At 52.1% G+C, this 26,626-nt stretch overlaps 1 protein-coding gene across 2 annotated transcripts; it reads right to left on the bottom strand.

Annotated features, from left to right (window-relative positions):
* Positions 1-1,387: 1,387 nt before the first annotated feature.
* On the bottom strand, positions 1,388-25,473 carry RSPO1 (R-spondin 1). Of its 2 annotated transcripts, XM_063713343.1 has the most exons (8): positions 24,977-25,473; positions 22,682-22,748; positions 20,461-22,045; positions 19,960-20,341; positions 6,928-7,119; positions 4,647-4,796; positions 4,167-4,355; positions 1,388-3,384 (listed from the first exon to the last, which is right to left on the bottom strand). In XM_063713343.1, exons 4-8 carry the CDS (start codon positions 20,051-20,053, stop codon positions 3,218-3,220), a joined length of 792 nt encoding a protein of 263 aa, XP_063569413.1. In that variant the 5' UTR covers positions 20,054-20,341; positions 20,461-22,045; positions 22,682-22,748; positions 24,977-25,473; the 3' UTR covers positions 1,388-3,217. The 2 variants fall into 2 exon arrangements, with proteins under 2 accessions (XP_063569413.1, XP_002811075.1); XM_002811029.5 differs by lacking the exon at positions 20,461-22,045.
* Between the last annotated feature and the right edge of the window lie 1,153 nt (positions 25,474-26,626).

The following is a 26,626-nucleotide window of genomic DNA, read 5'->3' as shown; positions in this document are numbered from 1 at the left end:
AAACTCCGCCTGTACAACTAAACTTGTGTTTATGTCTAAGCAATGTCTGCTCACCATCTTTACCAGGATGTCTCAGAGGTACTACAAACTCAACGTGGTCGAAACCAGATTTATGTTCTTCCTTCTTCTCCCAAACTGGTCTTCCTCACAGGTTTCCCATCTCAGAACACAGCACTGTCATCTGTCTGGGTGTTTGAGTCAGAAAAAGAGATTTTGTCCTTGATAACTCCTCCCCATCTCTCTCCTCTTCCACATCGAACACATCACCAAACTCTGTCAACTTTATGCCCCAAATACCTTTTGATTTTCCTCACTTCTCTCCATTTCCACTGCCACCACCCTAGTTCAAATCTCCAACATCTCTCACCTAGATGACAGCAACAGCCTCCTAAGCAACCTCTCCCTAATCTGTCTTTCAAACTACAGACAAAATGATCTTTGCAAAATGCAAATCTGCTTGTTTTGGCCTACTGCTAAAAACCCTTCAGCAGCCTCCTTTGGCTCGGAGAATAAAGGGCCAACTCCAGGCAATCTTTCTAGAATCATCTGAACTCATTTGCCCTCGAGACCTTCCAGCTATACTGGCTTTCTTTCAGTTCCTTGGCCAAACTATTTTCTGTCACAGGACAATTGCATATGCGTGTCTGTAGAACTGTGCTGTCCAACATGGTAGCCGCTGGCCACATGTGGTTATTGAGCACTTGAAATATGGCTAGTGCAACTGAAGAACAGAATTGCTAATGTTATTTAATTTTAATTGGCTAAATTTAAAATTTAAAAACATACATCATTCAGTTACAGAAAAACTGGTAAGTATTCTTAAAACAACTTGGGTATGTGTATCTTCTTTTTCAACTTTAGTTTTTATGCAATGTAATTACAGATCAGGTATTTCTGGTGAAAATTTAGCATCCAAATTAAGATATGCCGTGAGTGTAAAAATACACATGGAACATTGAACACTTAGTTTTAAAAATGTAAAAGATCTCACTAATAATTTTTTTACTTTGATTGCATGTTAAAAAGATAATACTTTGGGGCCAGATGCAGTGGCTCATACCTATAATCCCAGCACTTTGGGAAGCCGAGGCAAGAGGATCGACTCAGCCCAGGAGTTCAAGACCAGACTGGGCAACATAGTGAGACCTCACCTCTATGAGGAAAAAAAAAAGATAATACTTAGCATATATATAGTTAAATAACAGATGTAATTAAAATTAATTTCACCTCTTCTTCCTTTTATACTGTGGCTACTAGAAAAACATTTTCTTTTTTTATTACTAATTTTTTTTTACACACTAGGCTGGTCTCAAACTCCTGGGCTCAAGTGATCCTCCTGTCTTTGCCTCCCAAAGTGTTGAGATTACAGGCGTGAGCCACCCTGCCTGGCATTTTTTTTTTTTTTTTGAGACAGTCTCGCTGTTTTGCCCAGGCTGGAGTGCAGTGGTGTGATCTCAGCTCACTGCAACCTCTGCCTCCCGGGTTCAAGTGACTCTCCTGCCTCAGCCTCCGAGTAGCTGGGATTACAGGTGCACACCACCACACCCGGCTAATTTTTGTATTTTTAGTAGAGACGGGGTTTCACCATGTTGGTCAGGCTGGTCTAGAACTCCTGACCTCGTGATCTGCCCACCTCAGCCTCCCAAAGTGCTAGGGTTACAGGCATGAGCCACCGCACCCAGCCCAAAAATGTTGAATTAAATATGTGGCTCACATATTTCTACTGGACAGCAGCAGTCTGTCTAAAATCCTTCTACCCATCCTTCAGAGTTAGGATCAAATATCACATCCTCTGAGACACCTCCCTGAGAGAAAGTATTTTATTTTTATTCTGTTTTATTCACTTTCATAGCTATGCATAGATGCCAGTGGTCGCCTGCCCTTGGCACCATCCTTTTGTAGTTATATATGTGTTTGTATGATTCCTTGGTGCATGCCTATCTTCTTCCCCACCAACCTCTAAGCTCCACAAGAGCAAGGCCCGTGTTTGGCTCCTCCCTGGAAACCTAGCACCTAGTCCAGAGCCTGGCACACACTTCAGAATGCCACAAGGAGTTATTCCATCCACTGCCCTGCCTTTGGGCAGGATTGTCCCCAGCCATCACTGGAAGCCTACGCACTCCCTTCCCCCGGCAGTGCCACTAGCCCTTCAGTATATAGATTCTGCCTCTCCCAGATGGAAAGTCCTCCTTTATAGCTGACCAGAATCCCTCCTGCTGCAAGATGGCCGGGGCTCTTTCTCTCATCCTTTAAGGGGAATTACAGCAGCACTTCTCACATTTGGATAACATGCCAATCATCAGGAATCTTAAAATTCAGACTCTGGCTCACCAGGTCTGGAATGAGATCTGAGATTCTCATTCCTAACAAGCTGCCCTGTGACAACACTGCTGCCGGGCCATGCTCTGAGTAACAAGGATATAGACAGCCTGTTTACCACCCTCAGAGCAGCCCCTAACTTTTCTTTCTTCTCTGCATGACCCTCTACTGAGCAGGCTATTTGGGGACTCTTGAAATTCCCTGTCCCTTCTTGCTCCCACACATACCTCGCCAGACCCTCACACCCTGCAAAGTAATGTGGTGCCTGTGTCTACTGCTGTCATTGATTTTTTTGTTTTAATTTGAAATAAACCTTTAAGCAGTTTTCAAAGTCAGGTTAACCCTGATATGTATCATGGAAGGGTAACAATACTCTCCAACGATAAAGTCACACAGCTGGGAGTGCTGAACGGGGTGGGAAGAAGGTTTCTCCCCAGGTCACCAGCAGTCCTGAAGCTTGGCTCCCATCTGCCACAGTGACTGGTCCAATCCCAGCAACTTCTCCAGAAGGCTCCCCTCTGCAGTTTGGTCTCAGATGCTGGGAAGTGTTGTCTCTGACATGTCCACTGGGAGCTCCGGAAACCAAGTGTGTACTGCTGGGCCCGAGGGATGGAAATGTCTTCTGGTGGCCTTAGGTGTGTGTGTGTGTGTATGTGTGTGTGTGTGTGTGTGGTGTCTGTGTCTGTGTGTGTGTACATGCACACATATGTGTGCAAGTATGTATGGTTGTATATGTGGACAGGGGTTTGAGCGTGTGTGTCTTGTGTCTATGTATGCATGGATGGACTGGAGTGTGTGTGTACGTTTTCCACCCCCGACGTTCCAGTTCAGGAAAGCTTGAATCACACAGAGCAGCACTGAACTCTTTCTGCATGGGCCTGGAGGCTGGACAGTGTCCCTAGGCGGGCCCTGCAGATGTGAGCGGCCCCACCGTCCCTTGCTGCTGCTGCTGTTGCTGCCCCTTGCGTCTTCGAGAGCCAGCGCCCGCCTCCTTGCTCTCCTTCCTGGCCAGGTTCCTGTTGGCATTCTCCCACCGGCCCTGGCCTCCCTTCCTCCTCTTCTGCCCTGAAACAACCAAACAGCAGGAAGAATCAACAAAGGATGTGCAGGGAGGCCCTGGGCATGGCCACAGGCCGTAGGAGGGGAGTGTGAGGAAGCCGGAAGGGGAGGCAGGGAGGAGGCTGGAGATGCTGCCTCTAGGTAGTTGGGTCATCGTGACCTCCTCTGACGACAGCCGCTTCACAGAACCCTGAGGCTTGAGTAATGGGAGGCAGCCCAAGAGCCCTTTCACTCCCCAGCCCTCAAGGCACACAAGACATCATCCTCTTCCTCATGGGTTCCTCAAACCTTGGATCCCAATGGACCAAGAGCACTTCCCAGGTATTCAGTGCAACCCTCAGAACAGGCAGGACTGCCCCCATCCCCTATCCGCCACCAGCTACCTTTGGGGCCAGGCAAGAGCAGCAGCCACCTCCTTGCCAACTGCAGGTTGTGTGACTTTGATGGAATCACTACACCTCTCTGGGTCTTAGTGCCCCTTTTCACCCACCCATCCAGCCTCTGAGGGGCCTTCTAGTATGAACATCCGCTAGCTCAGAAGAAGTGGGGAAACTGGAAGGATGTTGACCACAGAAGCTTCCAGCTTCCACCATGTAGAGTTCTGAGGCCCTGTTCTCTGCCAGGACATGGCATCTGGATTGGACAGCATGAGGTCTTGAGTTGCGGGTGCCCCATCTGGCCTTGCCCTGAAGCTTCTTCCTGAGCCATGGGCAGGAAGCAGAGGTGGTGGGACCTGCCATGGCTGGTGCCTGAGCCCTGACCCCAAGGAGGCAGAGGCTGCAGCTCACCCTCAGGACACGGCACCCTCCTCACTGTGCACCTCCGGGTCTCCTTGGTGTCAGAGCAGGCAGCATGGTCCCCCACAGGGGCATGTAGCACCCTGCGTGTCCGCTCCTCGGAGCCCCTCCGGAAACCACAGAGCTTCTTCTTCTTGGAGCAGGGCCCCCATGGAGACCACTCGCTCATTTCACATTGCGCTGGCAGGAAGAGAAAGGAAGGGAGAGAAGGACAAGGAGGAGGGGATCACGTCTCCTCCCCTGGCCCAGAGTAGCCCAGAGGAGCACCTCCCACCTTCCTTCTGCCTGGACCTGAGGCTGCAGTTATCTTTAGTCCAGAGGGCAGAAAAGTCCTTGGAGACCCAGAAAGGAGTGGTAGGGTAAGCTCTCCCTGCACAGTGCCCCAGCCCACCCGCTCTCTGGGCAGACCCTTACCCGGCCCCTCCTTCTGGGGTTCTGGACCCTCTGCCCACAGTGCCTGCCATGGCTTACCAGGACTACTGCACTCCATGGTGCCATTGGCAGCTGAGGAGCCCTCGGGACAGGCTGGATAGCAGCGGCCCTTGTGCAGGTACAAGCCCTCCTTACACTTGGTGCAGAAGTTATGGCTGAAGCAGGCCTCACAGTGCTCGATCTTGCATTCTGAGGAGAGGACAGATTGGGGGCTTTCGGCCCAGCCTGGTGGGAATGTTTCCCCTCATCCCCAGCCCCAATACCCTCCCTTCCATCCACACCCACCTACATGAAGGGCAGGACCCTGGCCTAGAGCTGCAGTTACTGCAGAGGAATCTCGGGAGGAAAGGGAAAGGAAGGGCAGTGGCAGGCCAGGGAAGAAGCTGAAGCGGTTGCTCCTGAAGGCTGGCTGGGACTCTTGCCACCGTCAGCCAACTCGAACATGAACCCAGTCTCAGTCCCTGGAGCCCAAGGTGAGGCTCAAGAGAGCAGTTTCAGAAGAGGAAGGTGGGGCCCTCTGGGCTTGGTGGTGGTGGGACAGGAGTGTTTCAGCATCTCACAGCATCCAGAGGGCCACCCTAAACAGAGTTGAACTGAGGGACAGAATGGCCCCCCAGAGAGTGGCTGCGTGATCTCTTCTTCCCTCATTGCTGGGCATCTACAATGTCCCAAACTGTGGTTCTCCTCCTGCCTGGCAGAAAGAATCAGCACGGAGGAGGGGGAAGCCATCCCAGGGCAAATTCCTCTGCCTCTGCAAGGCTGAGTTCCAGGAACCACCTTGGTAGGACTCCTGGGTCCCTCCCTGATTCCCTGCTGCCAGTTCTCTCCTCTGGGGGAATGGGGGCAGGGTGGGTCTCCCAGGGCTTGGCTGGAAGCAGGCAGGGTCTTTCACAATCTCTCCTTCCCAGAGTGCAGGCGGGGCTGACTTCCTCCCAGGCTCTGCCACCTGAAGCCCATGCTGCCAGTTTCCTAGGAGCTGGCGTAGCCAGGAGCTCCCGACTCTTAAGGACCGTGACGACCAAGAGGGTAGCTCCCAGGGTCCCACCTCTGTCCTCACAAACTCCCACCATCCTCCAGGCTTATCTCAGCCTCACCTCTCTCCTTCCCTCCTTCCTTCCCTCCCTGGTGCTCTGATTCCTGGGTTTGGTTGCCAGTCAAATAAGAACAAAAATAAGAACAATAGCAGCTACCATTCATTGAGTGCCAGACACTAAGGGCTTTACATGCATGTCTCACAACAACCCTAGGGGGCAAAAACTCTTAAAGATGAGGCATTGAGGGGTTAAGATGTGCTCAAGGTCACACAATGAAGAAGTAGCAGAGTTGAGCTCAGAACCCAGTCTAGTCTTGGACCAGTCATTTACCCTCCGGGCCTCAATGTTGTCAGCCCTGAAAAGGGCACCATCAATTGTGTCCTGTTTCCCTCCCAGTGTTGTTGTGAGGCTCAACTGATAGGAGACCTGCAAATGCATTCTAAATGGCAAGGCACTGAACAGGTGGTGGGGGCACTGGCATTGTCCCTCGAGTGTGTTCACACGTGTCCCCCAGCACACCACAGCTGCATCTACAGAGAAGGGATGGAGATATGGCAGCGTGTGCCTTGGAGCACGTGGAGCTATAGCTGGTGTGGAAATGAGGAGCCAGAAGTCCAGGGAGAGAAGAGAGTGGAAGAGCAGGCTGCCTGGGCTTGGATTCCCCTGTAGCCCACGTGGAGCTGACAGTGGTTTTTAAGCAGAGTGTGATGGGATAGGTTGTATGTCTCAGAAATGTGATGGGATAGGGATAGGTTCTGTGTCTCGGAAGTGTAATGAGATAGGTTGTGTGTCTCAGAAGTGTGATGGGGTAGGGTGTGTGTCTCAGAAGCGTCTTTCTGGCTGCAGTGCAGAAGGTGGGTTTCAGGGAACCAGATGAAGGCTGGAGGACAGATGAACAGGCTATTGCAATGATCCGGGAGCAAGGTGCTGGGAGCCTGGGGAGGACAGTGGCAGTGAGGACAGACAGGAGATGACAGGCAGGCTCTGGCAATTGGGTGGATGGGGTGGGAGAGGTTGGCACTCAGGGCTGTGGCTTGGGTGACAGGTTGGGACATGGAGGGTGACCTCTGGGAATACAGGTAGGGGCAGGTGCGAAGGGAGGAGACGGGGTTCTGATATTTACACACCAAGGTGAAAGTGTGCAGCTGGATACTTGAATCGGAGCCTCATCTCCTCTCCTCAGAGCCCCCTCTGCTCCTCTTGCCAGCCACCAATGGTTCAAAGCACTCTCCACCAGTCCAGAGCTTCTAGTGCCCCCTGCCCCCGACAGCCCTGCCCACACTCACTGATGCACTTGTTCATGTCGGGGTTGCGGGCGTCGAAGTATCCAGGTGGGCAGGACGGCAAGCAGACGCCCACCTGGCGGATATCGTTCCTCTCCAGCAGGATGAACAGCTTGGGTGAGCACTTCAGGCAGCCGTTGACTTCAGAGCAGAGCTCACAGCCTTTGGCACAGGCCTGGCTCCCCTCGGCACTGACTGCAAAGGTGGAGCAGGCATGAGAAGGCGGCTGTGGAGAGAACCTCACCTATCCAGATTCTGACAAGGATGGGAAGTGAGTAGATGGACATTTCCTTCCACAGAAGGAATATGCTTCTCAGAAAGCACCGGCCAGGCTGGCAGCTCTCTGCAAGGTTGCTTTATACACCTTCCCAGTAGCTTTTCTCCAGAGAGCTAGCACAAATGCTGACCCATGTGCCTCCCTAGCTCCAGGCACAACATGAGTTCACTCTCTAGGCTGGCTCCACCGTCCCCAGAGAAGCAACCCAAGCTGCAGCCTTCCTGGAATTTATCCACTCTCCCCAGAGCACAAAATAGTCAGCCTTAGGTATAGGAGGGTTTCTTAAATTTCTGAGAAAGTTAAGGGCAAGAGGGATAAACAGTGAAACGGAAAAGGACCACCTACCCAGAAACACAAAGACAACTGGAATAATCTATGCCTAGAACAGGGGTCTCAACCAGGGATGATTTTGCTCCCCAGGGGGCATTTGACAATGCCTAGAAAACTTTTTGATGATCACACCTGGGGAAAGGGGTTGTTACTGGTGTCAAGTGGGTAGAGACCAGGGATGCTGCTAATCATCCTACAATGCATCGGGCACAGCAAAGAATCATTTGGTCCAAAATGTTAATGGCACTGAGGTTGAGAAATCCTGGCTCAGAACCATCCTTTGAAGTCGGGCGTGGTGACTCACGCCTGTAATCCCAGCACTTTGGGAGGCCAAGGCGGGCGGATCACCTGAGGTCAGGAGTTTGAGACCAGCCTGGCCAACATGGTGAAACCCTGTCTCTACTAAAATTACAAAAATTAGCCAGGCATGGTGGTGCATGCCTGTAATCCCAGCTACTTGAGAGGCTGAGACAGGAGAATCATTTGAACCTGGGAGGTGGAGGTTGCAGTGAGCTGAGATTGTGCCATTGCACTCCAGCCTGGATGACAGAGCAAGACTCCATCTCAAAAAAAAAAAAAAAAAAAAAAGAGAACCATCTTTTGAGGCTTCATGGTTTTCCATCCCAGCATTGAGTCTCAAGATCTTTGATCTCACTTACTTGTTTAATCCTCATAGAGGCCCTTCCATGGACCTTGCACAGTGTGAGCCCTGGGGACAGAGGCATATAAGCCACTCTGTAGAGGAACTGATCTTCCAGTGGAGCAGACAGACCGACAAATAGGTGAATGCTGACAGCCACAAGGCCAAGCAATAGTGGACCCAAAAGAAGGAGGGAAACAAGCCACAAAGGAGGTGTCACTGGGGCCAAGTCTTAGATAATTTGTACAGATTTGTCCTTTAGGAAGTAGAATTAAGGGCACTCAGGGAGCAGGACCACAGAGGTGTAAAACTAGGGAAAGGCGGAATTGCAGATAACTTGGGGTGGAGAAGGGAAAGGGAGGGGAGTGACGAAAGATAAGGTTTTCTATCTTTATATCATGCTAAGGAACTTGAACTTGATCCTGCCAGATGGCATTTCCCAAAAAGTATTCCTTACAACTTGATTCCCCCAACTGTGAATAGGAGAATGTGGAGAAAGGCTACTGTGTCATGTAAGACCAGGAACCAGTGGGTCAAACAAATCTCAACAGATTTCTTTACTGCAGGCCTAATGGAAGCTTTATTACTTTCCTGTGCACAATGACTCTCTGAGGGGGGACAGAGTGAACTGCATTTCCCAAGCATTTTGGCCACAGAACACTTGTTTCGGGACCTTCTCAGACTGTTTAGACATCAGGGAGCCATTAGAACATATCAAGCAGGGATGAGACCTGGCCCAATTTACATGTTGGGAAATTTTCTCTGGTAGCCAGGGTGGAGACCAGAGATGGAAGAACTGTTTGGGAGGAAGCTGACTAGATCATCCAGGTGAGAAAAGTGAGAAAGTCTTAAAATTATGTTCCACAGGGATAGAGGGAAAAAAGACAGATTTGAGAGATGCTTAGGAAATGCAACCAGTAGGCCATCGTGGCTAACAGGCAGAGAGGAAAGAGGCGTGGGAAGGAGCCTGGGGTGATTCCCAGATGTTTGGCCTGGGGTGTGGGTGAGCTGTGGGGCCAGACATGAAAAGAAGCCCATGGCAAGAGAAGCGAGTTGAGAGGGAAGGAGAGGAAGGAAAGTAGTTACATGGGGTGGAGATGGGAATGGGAGTGGAGTGGTGAAAGGTAAAGTATCCTGTCTTTGTATCATGCTAAGGAACTTGAACTTGATCAAGAAGGGCAACAAGAGCCAGGCAGCGGCCAGGTGCAGTAGCTCACGCCTAGAATCCCAGCACTTTGGGAGGCTGAGATGGGTGGATCACCTGAGGTCAGGAGTTCAAGACCAGCCTGGCCGACATGGCAAAACTCCATCTGTACTAAAGGTACACAAAATTAGCTGGATGTGGTGGTGGGCACCTGTAATCCCAGCTACTCAGGAGGCTGAGGCAGGAGAATCACTTGAATCTGGGAGGCAGAGGCTGCAGTGAGCTGAGATCGTGCCACTGCACTCCAGCCTGAGTGAAAGAGCAAGACTGTCTCAAAAGACAAAACAAAACAAACAAAAAAAGAGCCAGGCAGAGAGGAGCTGCAGATACAGGCAGAAGGCAGAGAGCTGGGAAAATCAGAATAGAGATGGTAGGAGGTGGTGCAGGGTAGTGCACCCAGAGCTCAGGCTTCAGAGTCATCAGGACCCGGAGCCAGATTCCCAGTCTGGGAAGCTGGGCAAAATCCTGGATGTTGTGTGCTTCCCTGAAAAGGGGAGATGAGGATGTCCACTCTGGACGACTGCTGGAGTGAGTCTATGCTGCAGGAATCATTCCTGGTTTCAGAACAGGAGAACATGGAGGAGTTAGGAAGGAGAGCAACCGAAGGAAGGAAGATGATAACGAACACCAAACCATTACAACACAGTAATAACCACAATGGCGGCAGTGTGTTACTAAATGTTGAGCACTTACTCTGTGGCAGGCAATGTTCTCAGTGCTTGACAAGTATTAACTCATTTAATCCTTACAACAACCCATGAGTTAGGTACTATTGTTATTTTTTTTTTAAATATATTATCCTTTTTTTTTTTCCTTTTGAGACAGTCTCACTCAGTCACCCAGGCTGGAGTGCAGTGGCGCAATCTCGGCTCACTGCAATCTCCGCCTCCCAGGTTCAAGCGATTCTCCTGCCTCAGCCTCCCGAGTAGCTGGGATTACAGGCACCTGCCACCATGCCTGGCTAATTTTTTGTATTTTTAGTAGAGATGGGGTTTCACCATGTTGGTCAGGCTGGTCTCAAACTCTTGACCTCAGGTGATCCACCCGCCTGGGCCTCCCAAAGTGCTGAGATTACAGGCGTGAGCCACCCCTCTTGGCCTATTATGCACATTTTTTTAGATGAGGGAATGGAAAGGTAAATTACTTGAACAAAATTTCTCAGCCAGTATGTGTTTCAGGCAGAGCAGACAAAGTATAGGGAGCCCAGGGTAGGACAATATGAGGTGGCGTGGAAACTAAAAGTGTGGTTAGACTATATGTTTTTGGAAAATGGAATTTATGGGCTGGGTGTGGTGGCTCATGCCTGTAATCCCAGCACTTCGGGAGGCTGAGGCAGGCAGATCGCTGCAGCCCAGGAGTTCAAGACCAGCCTGGGCAACATGGGGAGACCCTGTCTCTATTACAAAAAATAATAATAGACTGGCCAAGGTGGCTCACACTTGTAATCCCAGAACTTTGGGAAGCTGAGGCGAGGAGTTCAAGACCAGCCTGGCCAATATGGTGAAACCCCATCTCTACTAAAAATACAAAAATTAGCTGGCCGTGGTGACATGCACCTGTAATACCAGCTACTCAGGAGGCTGAGGCATAAGAATCGCTTGAACCCGGGAGGCAGAGGCTGCAGCGAGCCAAGATCACCTCTGCACTCCCGTCTAGGTGGTGAACGAGACTCTGTCTCAAAATAATAGTAATAATAATGTAAGATAAAAATAAAAATCACGATCGTTCTTGTTGGTATAATCATTGTATGAGCAAAAATACTCCAAATGCGGCAAAATGAGGGAGTCCTTCGGATGATTTTTCTATTCTGGGTCTTTATTCAGCTGTGTTACAAATTCACGAATCATTATAGATTTTAGGCACCTCTTCCACTTCAAAGATATTAAATTGTCTATGACTCACTGTTTTGATTTAATTCATTGTTGACATGAATGCGCCCTCTAGGTTTCTGCCTTAGTTTCAGTAACGGCAGTGATCCCGGCATCCCATTTGCAGCCCTTTCAAGCGATGCCGCCATACTCATTTATTCCTCCATTATCACCTGTGTTAAGAACAGGTTTGCGAAAGGCGCCCTTTCAGATCTGCTGCCCACCTTCCATTCCACTAGCAACAAGTCCCTGTGTGCATTTTTCTTCAGCGCCATCAATGGCACTGCAGAGAAAGTGTGGCACACCCGGAGAAGGGAATCTGGAATCAGGTCAGCATGGCGGAAGCTTGGAGCGAGTGATGAGGCAGGAAGCTGGAGAGGGAAGCAGGGGCTGGATGAGGAAGGGTCTTAAGCCTGGATGAAGGAGTTCACACCCTATCCTGAAGGTCAGAAGGAATCAGTGGGAGGTTTACAACAGGAGACACAGTCAGGATTCTATTTTAGAAAGATCACTCCGTAGAGTGGAGAATGGATTTTCCGAGGGCAAGAGTGGAGACAGGAAGACTCCCAGGCTAGAACTCCAGTCCAGGAGAGCTGGGCTGAGACAAGGAGAGGGGAGGGAGTAGACACACGTGAGATGGTCAGGCGGCAGGGTCAACAAGACAGGGCGATGCATTCAACAAGAGGGTGTGAGGGGCAGGGGCAAGGTGACCTCGAGATGCTGGGCTTGTGTAACAGCCCTTCCCCGGGAGAGGGACCACAGAAGGAGGAGGGGGTTTGGGTGGGAAAATGATGAGCAGCTAAGTATTAGACATGTTGAGTTTGCGGTTCCTGTGGAACATCCAGGGAATGATGTCTATTAGGCAATTGAACACGTGGGTCTGGAACTCAAGAGAACTATTTTGGCTGGAGATTGAGACGCTGAGTTCTTTTTTTCTTTTTTCTTTTTTTTTTTTTTTTAAGAGTTTTTTTTTTTTTTCTTAAGAGATGAGATCTCACTGTGTTGCCCAGGCTGGATTGCAGTGTCACAAACGCAGCTCATTGAAGCTCCAAACTCCTGGGCTCAAGTGATCCTCCTGCTTCAGCCTCCCTAGTAGCTACGACTACAGTCACATGCCACCATGCTTGGCTAAGAAGAGGTGGAGTTCTTAACATCGAACAGTCATCAAAGGCATGCCAGTCCATGAGATGGCAAGAAGAGTGGGTCTGGAGAGTGAGAAGAGGAACTGGACATTGAAGAGAAGGACGGAAAAGTCTTTAGTCCACTCAGAGGCAGAGGAGGAGCCAACAGACAGGCAGGGGACACTGAGAAGTATATAGCATCATGGGAGCCCAGAGAAGAGTACACTCAGAAGAGGGAGGCATCAACACGACAATTGCTTCTGAGATGTCATGTGAGCCCAACCGGGTGGTGGCGACCTGGTAAGTGCAGTTTCAGTGGGGTGGTGGGGTGGACAGCAGGAGGCAGTTGTTCAGCAGTGAAAGGAAGGTCAGGAAGTAGAGAGAGGAAATAGCGCCCCCTCTTTCAAGAAGTTGGCTGTTGGCTGGCATGGCGGCTCATACCTGTAATCCAGCTGAGGCTGGAGGATTGACTGAGTCCAGGATTTCGAGGCTGCAGTGAGCTATGATTGAGCCACCGCACTCCAGCCTGGATGACAGGGCAAGACCCTGACTCAAAAAAAAAGAACCTGATAGATCTGTGGGAACAGAAGAGCCTGGTTGGTGCCTCAGGCAACACCTGCATTCAACAGCTAGGCAAGAGGAAGGGGGGTTTGGGAAAGAAGTGGAGAAGGATCCTTGGAGAGCTGGGAGGAGACTGAGAGACAGAGGTGCCAGGAATCAGGTTGAAAAGGGAGAGATCTTCAGGGACCAGGGCTGGGAGGAAGCAAGACCAGTGAGCTCTGAAGCAAATCTACAAGACTTGACTCTCAGTGATCATTGATTAGGTGACCTTGAGAAGGGCAGTTCTGGTGGAGAGGTGGAGATGAGAGCCGAACCACAGTGGGCTTTGGAGTGAGTGGAAGGGAAGGAGTGGAGATAAAGCCAGGAGGGTAACAGAAAATCAGAGATCACAGACAGAGAACGGGAGAGCACGGCTGGAGGTGGGGAATATGATTACAAGACTCAGAGGCAGGGGACATTGATGGAGTAGAGACCCAAGGACACGAGGAAATAGGAGCATGAAGATACAGGGCTCAGATGCCGAGGCTGGCCTTGGTTAGGAGGAGGGACCAGGGGGTCAGGGAGCTGAGCTCCATGAGGATTTGGGGGCTCAGAAGAGGAATGGGGGCTCAGTTGACAGGTGGAGTCAGTTCAATAAGGAAAGGGATGTTTATCAAGGGGGACAGGAAGCACAGGATGTTCTCAGCTCAGAGAGGCAGTGAGGGGATGGGGGGACAGGAGAGGGGGCTCGACAATGAGAATGTGCCCTTGAAGGAAGGGTCCAAGGAAGACGGTTCATATTTGGGGGAAATGCATAATGATTCAGAGGAGGAAAACAAAGGCTCATTTATTTCACAGATATTTACTGCACACCTCACAGGTGCTTAGGGCTATTAGGAGCCGGAACATGGAGGTATAGCCACAAAGGCCCACTGGGACGAGGGAGGCAGGGCTGGTTACACATCTGGATGTAGAGAAGCAGAGGGCACTCCCTGACCCAGAAGCCTAGGGGAGGAGGGCGTTCCACACAGGAGGAACAGCCAGTGCAAAGCCTCCAAGGCACTGAATATCCTGGATCGACCATGGCATGGAAAATAGGGCTTTATATAGCATGTGCCTGTAATTCCAGCTACTTGGGAGGCTGAGGCAGGATCACTTGAGCCTAGGAGTTGCAGACCAGCTTGGGCAACATAGCAAGACCCCACCTCAAAAGAAAAAAAAAAAAAAGAACATAGAGCTTTATATATTCTCTCTCTCTCTTTTTTTTTTTTTTTTTTTTTGAAATGGAGTCTCACCCTGTTGGCTAGGCTAGAGTGCAAAGGCGCGATCTTGGCTCACTGCAACCTCTGCTTCCTGGGTTCAAGCGATTCTCCTGCCTCAGCCTCCCGAGTAGCTGGGATTACAGGCATGCACCACCACGCCCAGCTGATTTTTTGTATCTTTAGTAGAGATGGGGTTTCACCATGTTGGCCAGGCTGGTCTCAAACTCCTGACCTCGTGATCTGCCCGTCTCGGCCTCCCAAAGTGCTGGGATTACAGGCGTGAGCCACCAAGTCCGGCTGAGCTTTATATATTCTCTTGGTGAAGAAAGCGACCAATGGAAGGGCATCGTTGGGTTGGTAGTTTAGAAAGCTCTCCTCTAGCTGGGCACAGTGGCACACGCTGTAGTCCTAACTACTCAGGAGGCTGAGGGAGGAGGATATCTTGAGCCCAGGAGTTTGAGACCAGCCTGGGCAACATAGTGAGATCAAGACCCTCTCTCTAAAAGAAAAGAAGGAACAAAGGCAAGAAATTTCCCTCCTTCTGCTGTCTGTTATGGGGGGTGTGCAGGGCAAGTGGCCTTGCAGGGCTGTAAGTGGCTGTAAGGGCTGTAAGGGCTGTAAGTTGCTTGCAGGGCAAGCAAGTGGCGAGGACGAGGGGTGCTTGCGGGGGAGGGAGCCTCCTTCCTGGCTTCTTCAGCACCCCCAGCTCTGCCCTCCCCACCAACCACCATCCCCCCCAACCCCACCTCCCTCAGCTCCCAAGCACCCTGCTCTCCAGCCCACTTTGCTGAGCTAGCAGAGCAAGGCTGTGCCCTCAATTCCCACTCTCCTAGTCTCCTTCATCCTACGCAAAGCCCTTTTAAGTTGCTGTGGCTATGATGAGGCACTGCTCCAGGGCAGCTCAGCCCCACACCCCTTGAAGAGTGGTTCTGGATCGCTGCCCCTCCCCTCTAGGGGCTTCACTTCTTCCAGTTCCCAATTTCTTCATCCCCAGGAATCTTTCTTACACTAAAAATCTGATGGTTTTACACCCCATCCTATTATCTATCAATAGCTCCCTATCACCTACAGAACTAAGACCCAGCTCTTTGCCTGACCTTAAAAGCTTTTGTGGGCCCATCCCATCCACCTTACCTCTCAGCACCACTCCTAAGCAATATCAAACCATTTTTGTTTCTCTGGACACGTCGCACTATCTCACACCTGTGTGCTTTTGTTCAAGTTGGTCCTTCTGCCCAGAACACTCTCCACCTCCTCTTGAGCCTGACCAACTCCCTCAAGCCTCAGAACTAAAGTCACCTCCTCCAGGAAGTCTTCCTGATCTCACCTCCCTGCAAAGTCTCAATGGAGTATTTCTCTGTGTTCCCACACCCCTAGTACTTGAATCTGTCATGGTGAACGTCACTTATATTGTTATTATCTGCTAACATGTCTTTTTCTCTCACTAGAAAGAGCTTTGGCAGGCAGAGCCCATCATTTCTGAATGGGAGCTCAGTAAAGGATAAGGCTCCACAAGGGTATAAGGTTGAGGATATGGTGAATGAGACAGAGGCTTGAGATGAGGGGTGGTGTATGGATGGATCTTAATGAAGATTCACTACAGTGGAGGGACCAGGATGGAATACGGATGAGGGACTCAGGTGGGATGGGTTAGGGACAGTGGTGGGTGGAGAGAACTCACCGTGACCCAGAGAGTGATAATCTTGGTTTTGGGGTGGAATCTAGTCTTGGAGGAAATGGGTTTGGTAAGAGAGACCTGAGTTCAGTTGGCGAGGGTAGGAGGATAGGTAGCGGGGCCTCAGCCAGGAGACTGAGGAAGTGAGTAGGCCAGGGCCCCTCTCAGGCCACACGCTGTCCCAGGAGGTGGATCTATCCCTGTGGCTTCCTGGGACCTGCACATTCAGCAAGCCCTGGGCATGTCCCGCTGGTAGGCCCAGGATTCTTTTTTTTTTTTGAAACAGAGTCTTGCTCTGTCACCCAAGCTGGAGTGTAGTGGCACAATCTCAGTTCACTGCAACCTCCACCTCCCAGGTTCAAGCGATTCTCCTGCCTCAGCCTCCCGAGTAGCCAGGACTACAGGTGCACATCACCACTCCTGGCTAATTTTTGTATTTTTAGTAGAGACAAGCTTTCGCCATGTTGGGCAGGCTGGTCTTGAACTCCTGACCTCAGGTGATCCACCCGCCTCAGCCTCCCAAAGTGCTGGGATTACAGGCATGAGCCACCATGCCGAGCCAGACCCAGGATTCTTTAGCTCAACTATGAGCTTAGTTTAGATCCTCGCTTTTTCTTACCTGGGCTGTTTGCTTCCCACCTCAAGCTACCTCCCCCACCCTCTATGCAGCTGGGCTCTGGGCTCCTTGATGAAAGCCTCAGTGGCTCCTCACCCACTGTAGCTGGAGTCAGGCCAAGTCCAAACTCCTCAGTCTGGCAGGTGAGAAGAGCTTAATAACCCAACCTCTACCCTGCAGCATCTTCTCCCCGGACCCTCCCCTCAGCCCCAGACAGCTTCCTTGCTCTATCCCAGTAGGTTCTGGATGGCTTGTTTAGCAGCAGAACACTTCTTTCCAACAGAAAAGATATGAGCACAGCTTCTCCAGTGGAAATCCTAGGGCTCCCCAGAACCCCCTTGATAATTCATTTCCCCAGCTACTCCTAGCTGCACCCCACTTCCTAAAGGAACACTCTATGCCTCCTCCCAACTCCCCGGGGCTCTCCATGCCCTCGGGTTTTCTCCTGTGCAGCATTCCCGAACTGGATTGACATTCTTTCTTCCCCAACTTGCTTGCGGGCTCCTCGAGATTCATCTCTGCGATCAGGGCCAGCTTGCAGGATCTCGATGAACATTTGCAGAATGACCCAAGGAAGGAACGGGGATTCAGTGAGGGATGAGGGACTGTAAGGCTGTCAGTGCAGCAGGGGTAGAGGCTCCAGATGGAGGATGGGGCAGTGAGAAGAGGCACAAAGGGGGCTCCTGGCTTCTGGAGAAGTCAGGGCTCAATGAAGGAATGAAGGCTTCCTGGGAGGCAGGACTGAGGGAGGGGGCCCAAGAATCAGAAAGGAGAAGGGGCTCAGGAAGGAGCATTACTCAGTGCGAGGGATGAGTGGGAATGAGGGCTCAGGAAGGTGCAGGGACCCCAGATCAGGGGGGAGGGCTAGCAAGAAGACAAGGGGCTTAGTGAACAGGAGTTCAGGGAGGGGCAGGGTCCTCAGTGAATGGAGGAGGGGAACTTCAAGGGGACTTCACTCACAGCTAAAGAGAAGTTCTTTGCTCAACTTTTCTCGCTCCATGCAGGCAGACCATCACTCAGACTCCGAAATCAGACATGGCTTCAAAACTAGTGTATAATAGCTCAGAATGAGATTTAGATTGAGTGGCTTCTGGTGGCCCTCCTACCCGGCAGCCGGGGGCTGTCAGCCAGAGTCAACAACCCTGAGGCTTATACACAGCACACCTACCCCTGCCCCGAGGTCCACCCAGTGCCCTTCCACGCTTGTCTTGCCGAGAGGCCAGGCACACACAGGTGTCTTGGTCTTCCTTCTTCCCTTCCCTACTCCCCCAGAATCCCTAAGGCAAAATGGTCTACACATTGTTTATGTAACAATGATTTGCACCCAGAGTCTACACAGAACTTGATGTTTTACAAAGGTGTTAAAAATATATACCTATTGAGGTGGATGGATCACCTGAGGTCAAGAGTTCGAGACCAGCCTGGCCAACATGACAAAACTTTGTCTCTACTAAAAATACAAAAATTAGCCAGGCATGGTGACAGATGCCTGTAATCCCAGCTACTTGGGAGGCTGAGGCAGGAGAATTGCTTGAACCCAGGAGGTAGAGGTTGCAGTGAGCCAAGATCGTGCCACGGCACTCCAGCCTGGGTGACAGAGCGAGACTCCATCTCAAAACAAAACAAAACTATATATGTATACCTATTATCTCATGTAAGCCTTACTATCCTCCTATACTTACATTTCAGCTTCCTGATTGCGATGACTATGGCTATTACATAACAAGTATTGACAAACAGCACAACCTTCATCCCTCCCTGCACCCCTGAGCCTGTCTCCACACCTCTCCCCACCCTTGCCTCTTACCATCAAGGATGTCTGTTACTCACATCACTTGGTAATAAAAACTGGCTCATGTGCTGCCACGGCTGTTAGATGTGGCCATATGAAAAGCGAGCAAGCATGTCAAAATTGCTGCAAGAGATTCACCATCGCTAGGACCAGGCCCTTTCTGATGCCAAGTCTAGTACTTCCTTTCCTTTTTAATACAACAGACTTGAACTCAGGTCCCGTGACCTCTGGTTTAGCCGGGCATGAGGCTCTGCATGGGTGAGGGTCAGCGTTAAGCACATGTGCACATCGCATGAATGTGAATGGTTCCTCCCATTCTCTCTCTCTCTGTCTCTCTCTCTCTCTCTCATTTCGGAAATAGAGGAGACTGATTATAAACCGCTAAACCGCATCTGGCCCATGGAGTCCAAAATACTGGCCACAACAGATGAGAAGGGAGGAAAATCAAGGCCTTGCTGCTGATTAAACCTAACCGTCTCTAATTGTTTGTTAAGCCAGGGATTTTCAGCTTCACCAATTCTCTGAGCTTCTCTCCCTGGGCTGAGTCCTGGCCTTGGCTGCTCCCGTGGAGCCCCAGCAAAACCCCACTGCTTTTCATCCTTCACTGGGGGGCCTCCGTCTGCAGGGAAACATGAAGCAAGAGGGAGCTGGCCTAGACTTCAGGAAGACCTCCTGCCTGTGGGCGTGGCATCTTCTGATGCCGGATGTCAAAAGACAGATGAGGACTTGGGACTCTGGAGTCCCCCACCTTCTCCCTCGTGTGGGCCCCTCACACACAGTGGCCACCCCTACAGCACTGGGACCCCATCACTGGAGACCTTAAGCAGAGGTTGAAGAGTGCCTATCAAGGGGCTAGGGACAGATTACCCTTGACCTCCATCAAATTCGGCTTTCAAGAAGACTGGGCCCACAGGCATTAGGAGACCTGGGTTCCAACATCAACTGTATCTCCTTAGACCTGTTTCTTCCCCTTTCTTAGCATCTGTACAATGATAGGATTTTGGTTTTCTTTTAAAGCTATGAGAACCCTCTCTTCCAATGACATCTTATGTGGACGCTCATTACCAAAAGCAGGGAAAATTGAGACTGCTCTGGTTTGAAGTGTGGTCGGGCCAGACCCCTGCCTGCTTGTCTCTCCTTCGATGCCACTGTAGCTCCCTGAATCCCACTGGGCATGGTTTAAAAGCCACAGCAGTGGACAGTCTCCTGACCCTCCTTACTCCACTGTTCCTGCCCTATGATCTGGGCAGGGGAAGCCCTGTTACCCAGTGCTAAGCTGTGCAGAGCTCCTAATCCAAAAGGGTTGATGGCTGCACTTTAGCCAAAAAAGGAGCCCCAGGGCAGGGGGTTTGGGGAAGCATCTCCATGGATACCACACAAAGCTGGTGTTATGTCAAAGCACATAATCCACAAAGGCGTAATCCACAAACTGGATCCTCACAAGAGAGGGGTTAATCTAGAAAGCAGAGTCTACAAAGGGGAAAACAGACAAAGTGAGTCATCTACAGAGTGGGTAATCTCAGCAAATTAATCCACCAATTGAATAATCCACAAACAGGATCATCTACTGAGTAATCTACAAAGCTATAGTAGACAGAGTGGAACTCTGCAAGGGTCATCATGGAATAAAACTCCTGAAGACCCCTAGTTCCCGGGTGGCCCCCTCCCATTCCCAAGGCCAGCTGTGGCCCACCATGCTCCATTACTCACTCCGCCTCTGCCTTTTCCCCTTGATCCCCCGGCTGCTGATGGTGAGGTGCGTCCAGCTCAGAACCAGGGCCACCACACACAGCCCAAGCCGCATAGTCACGCGCCAGCTCCAGGCCCCTGGTCGGAGGGGTGGTCTCGGGGAGGGTGGGTAGCACACGGCTCTTGCTAACACCTCTGGGGCTGGGTCAGCAGCAGGAGGCCCAGGCCTGGGCCGTAGCCCAAATCCACCATAATCTCAGCTGGGGACAGAGAGGGTGTGGGGAGCCCAGTTCTCCATCAGCTCAAAGGGAGGTCCTCAAAGACAGACTTCCTCAAAGGTACCTCGGAATATCACATGAGAGATCTTTTTGTCACGTCAGCAGGGACTACTCCAAAAACCGACCTGTCCGGGAAGGAGAAAGAAGGGTTAATTCTGTAGTACCATGAACACTCCCACCTATGCCTCCTGCCCTACTCAGAAGACTGGGAGCTCAAAATGTTTGGACGTTACAAGTTACCTACCTAGCACCTTTCCAGAAGAAATCTGCTCCTTTTCCTGTCTTACAGAATTCCCTAACCTGGGACCGGAGCCGGCAACCTGTGTAGCCAGAATATGGCGAACATTCAAACCAAACTTGTGGATCACTGATGATTTCTCAATAACGGGAGCCAGCTGGTCCCACCCCTGCTTCATGTTGTCCAGCTCTAACTGGAAGTCCTTCCTTAAGTCTACCCTGCAGACCTCATGCTGCAGTAGTATCCTGTCTCTTGAAGAGGAGCTCTCTCTCTCTGTCCTTGAATGAGTGACCCCTCAGCCTTTTCTTCCTAGGGCTGAGTCACCCATGTGCCTTTCACCTGTCCTGGAGCTAAAGCAGTGGCCCCCGGTAAGCTGGCAGACTCTGCTAGGCCCTCTGGGCTTGGCGGGAGAAAAGGAAGTAAGGCTTCCCCCGGCCACAGAAACTCTGACACAGCAGGCCTGGCGGGCCTGGCCTTTGTGAGAGGATAAAAGAGGCAGCAATGCCTGCCCTGGCCAGAGACACAGAGAATGGGGATAATCCCCCAGCCCAGCGAGAGCCAGGTCTCTGGACCCGCTGGCCGGCTGGGGTGATGGGGGCAGGGGAGCTGGTCCCTCCCCTGATCAGATGTGTCTGGGAAGTTGGACATCTGAGCCCAACCTGGGAGCGAGAGTGAAAACCCTGCTTCCCCGTCACGGGATCACACACATGCTCTGATGCTCCCAAGGTTCTTTCACAGCAGCGGCCTGCCCACGCACACCCCGCACTCCCCCCGCCACACACACACCCACACCACAACAGAGCGTGCAGGTCAATAGCACAGAGTCTCTGTAGATGCCAGGGAGCCATCACCTTCCGCTCCAGTGGCTAGATGCCTTTGAACAAGTCATGTAGCCTCACTGAACCTGTTTCACATCTATAAAATGGGGACAAGCATGACTATGTCACAGGCTAGCTGAGAGTCAGAGAGTTCAGGCTCAGGAATGAGAAATCTGAGGTGCTGGAGTGGAGGTGCCCCTCCCACCCCCTGTCCTAATCCTTTCCCCTCTAGGCTCTTCAGTGCCAGTCCACCCCCTCACTTCTCAGAGAGGCCCCAGCAGAGCCCACCTGCACAGGAGATAAATCATTATCCCCTAAGGGAGTTCAGTACCTCCCTCCTTGGCCTCTCCCGCTGGCTTTGAAGGCCAGACACACTCAAGTGGTTAAGCTGCCTGTGAGAAGTGTTTACATGAGGCTGATGGATCCCACCTGGTGCTGTGGCCGGAGCCAGTGGAGATGCCCCCAGCCACCCCCAAATGCCCGTCAGCTGCCAACCCCTGCACGCCCCTCCAGTACTCCCTGCCTGATTTACCAAAGACTTTCTATCCTCCCCAGCCCCCACTGCACACTTCTATCACCCACAAATGATAGATGTCCAGTTGAGTTTATCAAACTGGGGTCTTCTGGCCCAAGTGTGTAGTCTCAGAGGCTGGCTGTAAAGCATGACAGTCGCGGGCATAAACTTCAGAGTCAGACTGCCTGGCTTTGAATATTGGTTCTGCTGCTTATTAGCTGTGTGACCTTGCTTAGCTGGTCTGAGCCTGTCTTCTTATCTGCAAGAAGGTTATTGTTGTTTATTACTTAAATGAGTTAATACATAAAACTGCTTAGAATGGTGCTGGGCACATAGTGATGACTCAATAATATTTGCTGTATTTGTTATGACCAAAGCTTCACTTTGTGTCTACATTCTAATGATCATTCAAAAGGCAATACGAACATGTTCTGTATCATCTGGATACTAACCTTAATACTGAGTACTGTTATGCAATTTCCATATTTGCATTTATCTTTATGGTTGATTGCCTTGACACCAAAGCAATCACTCAAAGTGATAGGATTTGCCTTTAATTGCAGCATTTCTCAAACTAAGGTCTGAGAATCCCTGGTAGATCTGTTCCATGAGTCCTTACAGTTGACAAACACTGCATTAGACAAACTTGGTGTTAACCCTGGATCTGAAAGACTTTGGACTCACTACGTGATCAATATCCTTGGGGTTTTGGGGGCACAAAAGGTCCCCTATGCATCTCTGCATTCCTTGTGCCTACCTGTCATGGTGCCTGGCAATTGAGGGTGAGTGCTCAGCAAATGTTAGCTCCCTTCTTTTTCCTCCCTCTCCTCTCCCTCTAAATTCCATCTCAATCCTCCCAGATCCTAGTTTTCAGCTTGACCCCTGCCACACTCACCCAGTCCTTGCCAGCGGTGATCTTCTGGCCCACTCCCACCTGAATCACCAGGAAACCACAATCTCAGCTGGAAAATCATAAGGAGGATCCAGATGTAAATTTCACTGAAGCAAGTGACACTGGCCTCCCTCACCTCTGGGATGGGAAGAGTTGCAAGCACTTTTTGAAAAGATACATGTAGAATCAACCCTGTAAAGGGGCTAAGAGTTCCTCTATACCAGGGGGTACAAATGACATATATGATTAAAGCTGGATGTGGAGGGGGTAAACTGGAGGGTAAATGCCCCATCTAAAGGGAGCATATGCTGTTCAGCTCTGACTGATTGTTGAAAGATCTTCTGATTTTCTAAAAGAGGAGTGGAAAATCCAGGATCTTATATGAAATCTGATTTGAAATGCTGGACAGGTCTTGAACTAGGAACCCTGCAGCACCAAGCCCCAGAGGGCCACAGGTCCCTGCCTCAGTGGCTCCACATTCCTGCATCTAGTCCCTGACCCCATATGCGCACACACAGGCATGCACTCTTGCAGACACGGACAGCATGGACTAGGGCTGAGAGGGGAGATAGGAGCTGACGACTCCCTTTTAAGCAAGCTACCTCATTTCTCTTAGAGTCCTCTGTCTGATTTCCTTTGAGCCATGGGCTATATGGCACTGGCAGTTTATGTTTTTGAGGCTCGCTCTACACAGATAGAATGGGGACTGCTGACAGTGCCTCAGGTTATTGGTGGGGGTATGAAAGGGCATTTCTCTCTGCCACTGTGGGGGTGAGGGGTTCACATTTGTTAGATGCCTCCCTCCACCTGCCATGTGCCAGGTCTTCGTTTACTCCTCACAATGGAAGGAGGAAGGTAGAATTATTTCCATTTTACAGGGGGAGAGACCTGGCCCTGAGTGTTTAAGGGTCCCAGGGGTTACAGACCTAGTTAGGGACCAGCCCTTGGGTTTGCTACCCAGGACTGGGTGTGGGGAGGGCGGGGCAACCTGCTGGGAGCTGCCGAGTGTGGGGCACAACCCAGCTTGGGGAGTGGACCTGCAAAGTGGGGACGGGGCTGGGGGCAGAGGCAGAGCTGAGAAGGGAGACCAAAGCGAGAGGCCACACAGGCCTCGGAGGGGAGGACACAGGTTGGGGAAGGGGACACAGCTGGAGGTGGAGCTGAGGGCAGAAACTCAGCCCCGGGAGGGGGCTGGAATCACTTTCACCTTCTTGCCTGCAACTCCGTCAGAATAAAGTGGTACTCCATCAGGGGCCCGATACAGACCCAAAAATGTAAACTATCCAGATAATTTCACATTAGCCCTCCCCGGGCCCGGCTACAGGCTGGAGAGTTTTGGCCGCCCAGCAGGCTGGCAGGCGGGGGCAGAAGAATTGCGGGCGGGGGGCGGGACCAAGTATGTGCCTGTCCGACCTGTCGGGATTAGCCTGTCTGTCGGAGCCAAGCCAGGTGCTGGGGCCGTGCCCCCGCCCCCAAAAGCAAGGGCAGCGGAGGATGGCTTCTTCACCCCTCCATCACCCCCGCAAGCGCGCTCATTCTTCTTCCCTCCCCCACCATCCCGCAGAGGCCCCAACAGGTGCCGAGGGAGACGCGGACCTGAGGTTCCCCTGGCTGGCCCTCAAGAGCCAAGAGAGCTGTCCACGTCTGAGAGGCCAGTTTCACAAGAAAACTCCTGCCCCCAAGCACCCTCACCCCAAGTCTGTCCCTGCCCTCCAGGGAGTCCCGGGCGAACATAGCCCCCACCTCTCCCCACCTAAGCGATACCATCGGTTCCTGAGCGCCAGACCCCGAGGGCCAGGGAGCCGCTCCACTTCGCTGAGCACCTGGGGCCGGGAGCCGCAGCGCATGCCGCCTGCCACGTCGAACCCAGGCCCAGACTGCGGACTGGGGTGGGGGTCACCAGAGACCGTGGGACTTGGGGGAATCCGAGCCAATGAGCCCCAGGATCAAGAACTTCTGGATTGGAGGCGGGGTATAAACAGGGCTGGTGGACTTGGGGAATTCAGGACTGCGAGTGCGGACGATCACCCGCGGCTGCGGGATGGAGGGGAGTTCGAGGGGAGGAGGCTGCCTGCTGGATTGAGGGCCGACGGGGGCGACAGACTTGCAGGAAGGGGTGCAGGAGGTGCCCTCTCCCGATCGCCGACCGGAGAGCGATCAGACTCCCCTTCCTTTATCTGTCTCCCCCCACCCCCCGCACCAAGCTCGAACCAGCCCCGACGGGAGGGCCCGCCGCGCCCCAGCTCCCGGGGAAGGGGGCGCTGGGGAGGAGGACGGGGCAGCTACGAGGGGACTCACCTTCGTGCTGCCAGTCGCGACGGGGGCAGGCCCAGGAGGGGCGAGGGCGCGGCCCGCTCACCCGCCCGCTGCGGGACTGTCCTGGGCGCCCGGCTCGCCTGCGCTCCGCCCGCCCGTTCCCAAGTTGCTCAATATGCGGACGGCTCACGCCCTAGGGGCCAGCGCCCCACCCGGCGCATCGGTCCTCCGGGGCGGCTCGGAGCTGCCCTCGTTCTCTGCAGCACCCGAGCGAATGCCCTACTCTGGCCGGTCGCTCCGGGCTCTCTGCCCTGCGCTAGTGCTCTCCGTCGCGCCTCCGCTCGGCCGGAGCTCCCAGCCCGGAGAGGGGCCAGTCCGCTACGAGCACGAGGGAGGGAATCCCCCCCTTCGCAGTCCCACCCGCGAGCCGGCCCCCCTTCCGGGGATCCGCAAGAAAAAATGGACTGGAGCGCCGGCCCAGGAGTCCACACGTCCTTGCCCGAAGCTGGCGCCCTGCGCTCCGAGCGCGGGGCTGGCGGAGGGACAAGTCCCCGGGACCCTGGGGCAGACCTTCTGCTTTTGTCCCCTGCCCCGCCCCGCGCCCTGGGGATTCCACGCAGCCAGAGAACCCCAACAACTCCGCTCATCTTGGGGTCAGAACGGGGCCAGAGACCCTCATGAAAACCCCAGTTTCCCCATCAGGAACCTGGAAAGTGACAAGGAACAGGCTCAACAGAGCCTGGTGGTCCTGACCACACCCTCTCCCCCTTCAGGGTCAAATCTTCTGTGCATCTTCCCAGCTCAGAAGAAATACCAAGGCTATCAGATCCTGGGCACTGAGGTGAGGACACCTCCAGAGGCAGCTGGTAGAGGGGGATCATAGAATAACACTTAGATTCATGTCTGGCTCTATCACCTACCAGCTGTGTGGTCATGCCTAGGTTACTGAACCTCTCTGAATCGCAAGGTTTCATCTGTTCTGAGGGGTCAATGAAATGAAGGCTACAAACTCCTGATTAACGGTGGGAACCCCATAAATGTTTGTGGAATGAGTCTTGAAAGGCTACAGACACCTGCAGTGACCCAGATGACGTTGAAGTCAAGCCTGAAGAAGGGAGGGAAGGAGACTCACTTCTTAGAGTGGCAAACAGCTGTTCTCTAGCTTCACTTCAGATTGGGAAAGGAAAATGGGCTAAAACTGTAGTTAGTGGGAGTTAAGCTAGAGCAGAAAAGATGTACTGATTGTGTGTGTGTGTAGTGGGGGTGAGTAATCAAGACAGGCTGTGGAATCTCCCTCTTAAGAGAGAAGGGGGGAGCCCTGACTATTGAATTAAGGGCACAGGGTCGTTTACAATGACAGGAGAATGGATGTAATGACCCCTAGAGTGTCCCGATGGCCGGGGAACAGGGATGGTGGGTAGCCAGAGAAAGTGGAGCAGTTGGGTCTGAAATGCCCAGTGTCTGGGTTCATTTAGTTAGAGCATTGCCAAGTTTGCAGGAGGCAAACAGTCATTTCCGAGTTGGTCCAGGGGCCCCCTCCAACCTCTAACCCCCACTCAAGTCCCTCTTCTCTCGCCTCTGCCCTGAGCCTTCCCTGCGTCTAACCGGCCCTTGGCTCTGCTCCGTGTCTAATCAAACAGCCCCAAATGCCGAAAACTCAATGTTTATTTTATTTTATTTTTTTACACACTT

The sequence above is a fragment of the Pongo abelii genome, chromosome 1, assembly GCF_028885655.2.
Source record: "Pongo abelii isolate AG06213 chromosome 1, NHGRI_mPonAbe1-v2.0_pri, whole genome shotgun sequence".
Lineage (NCBI taxonomy): Eukaryota > Metazoa > Chordata > Mammalia > Primates > Hominidae > Pongo > Pongo abelii.
The sequence above is the reverse complement of the archived record's forward strand: the minus strand, read 5'-3'. Positions and strand labels throughout refer to the sequence as shown.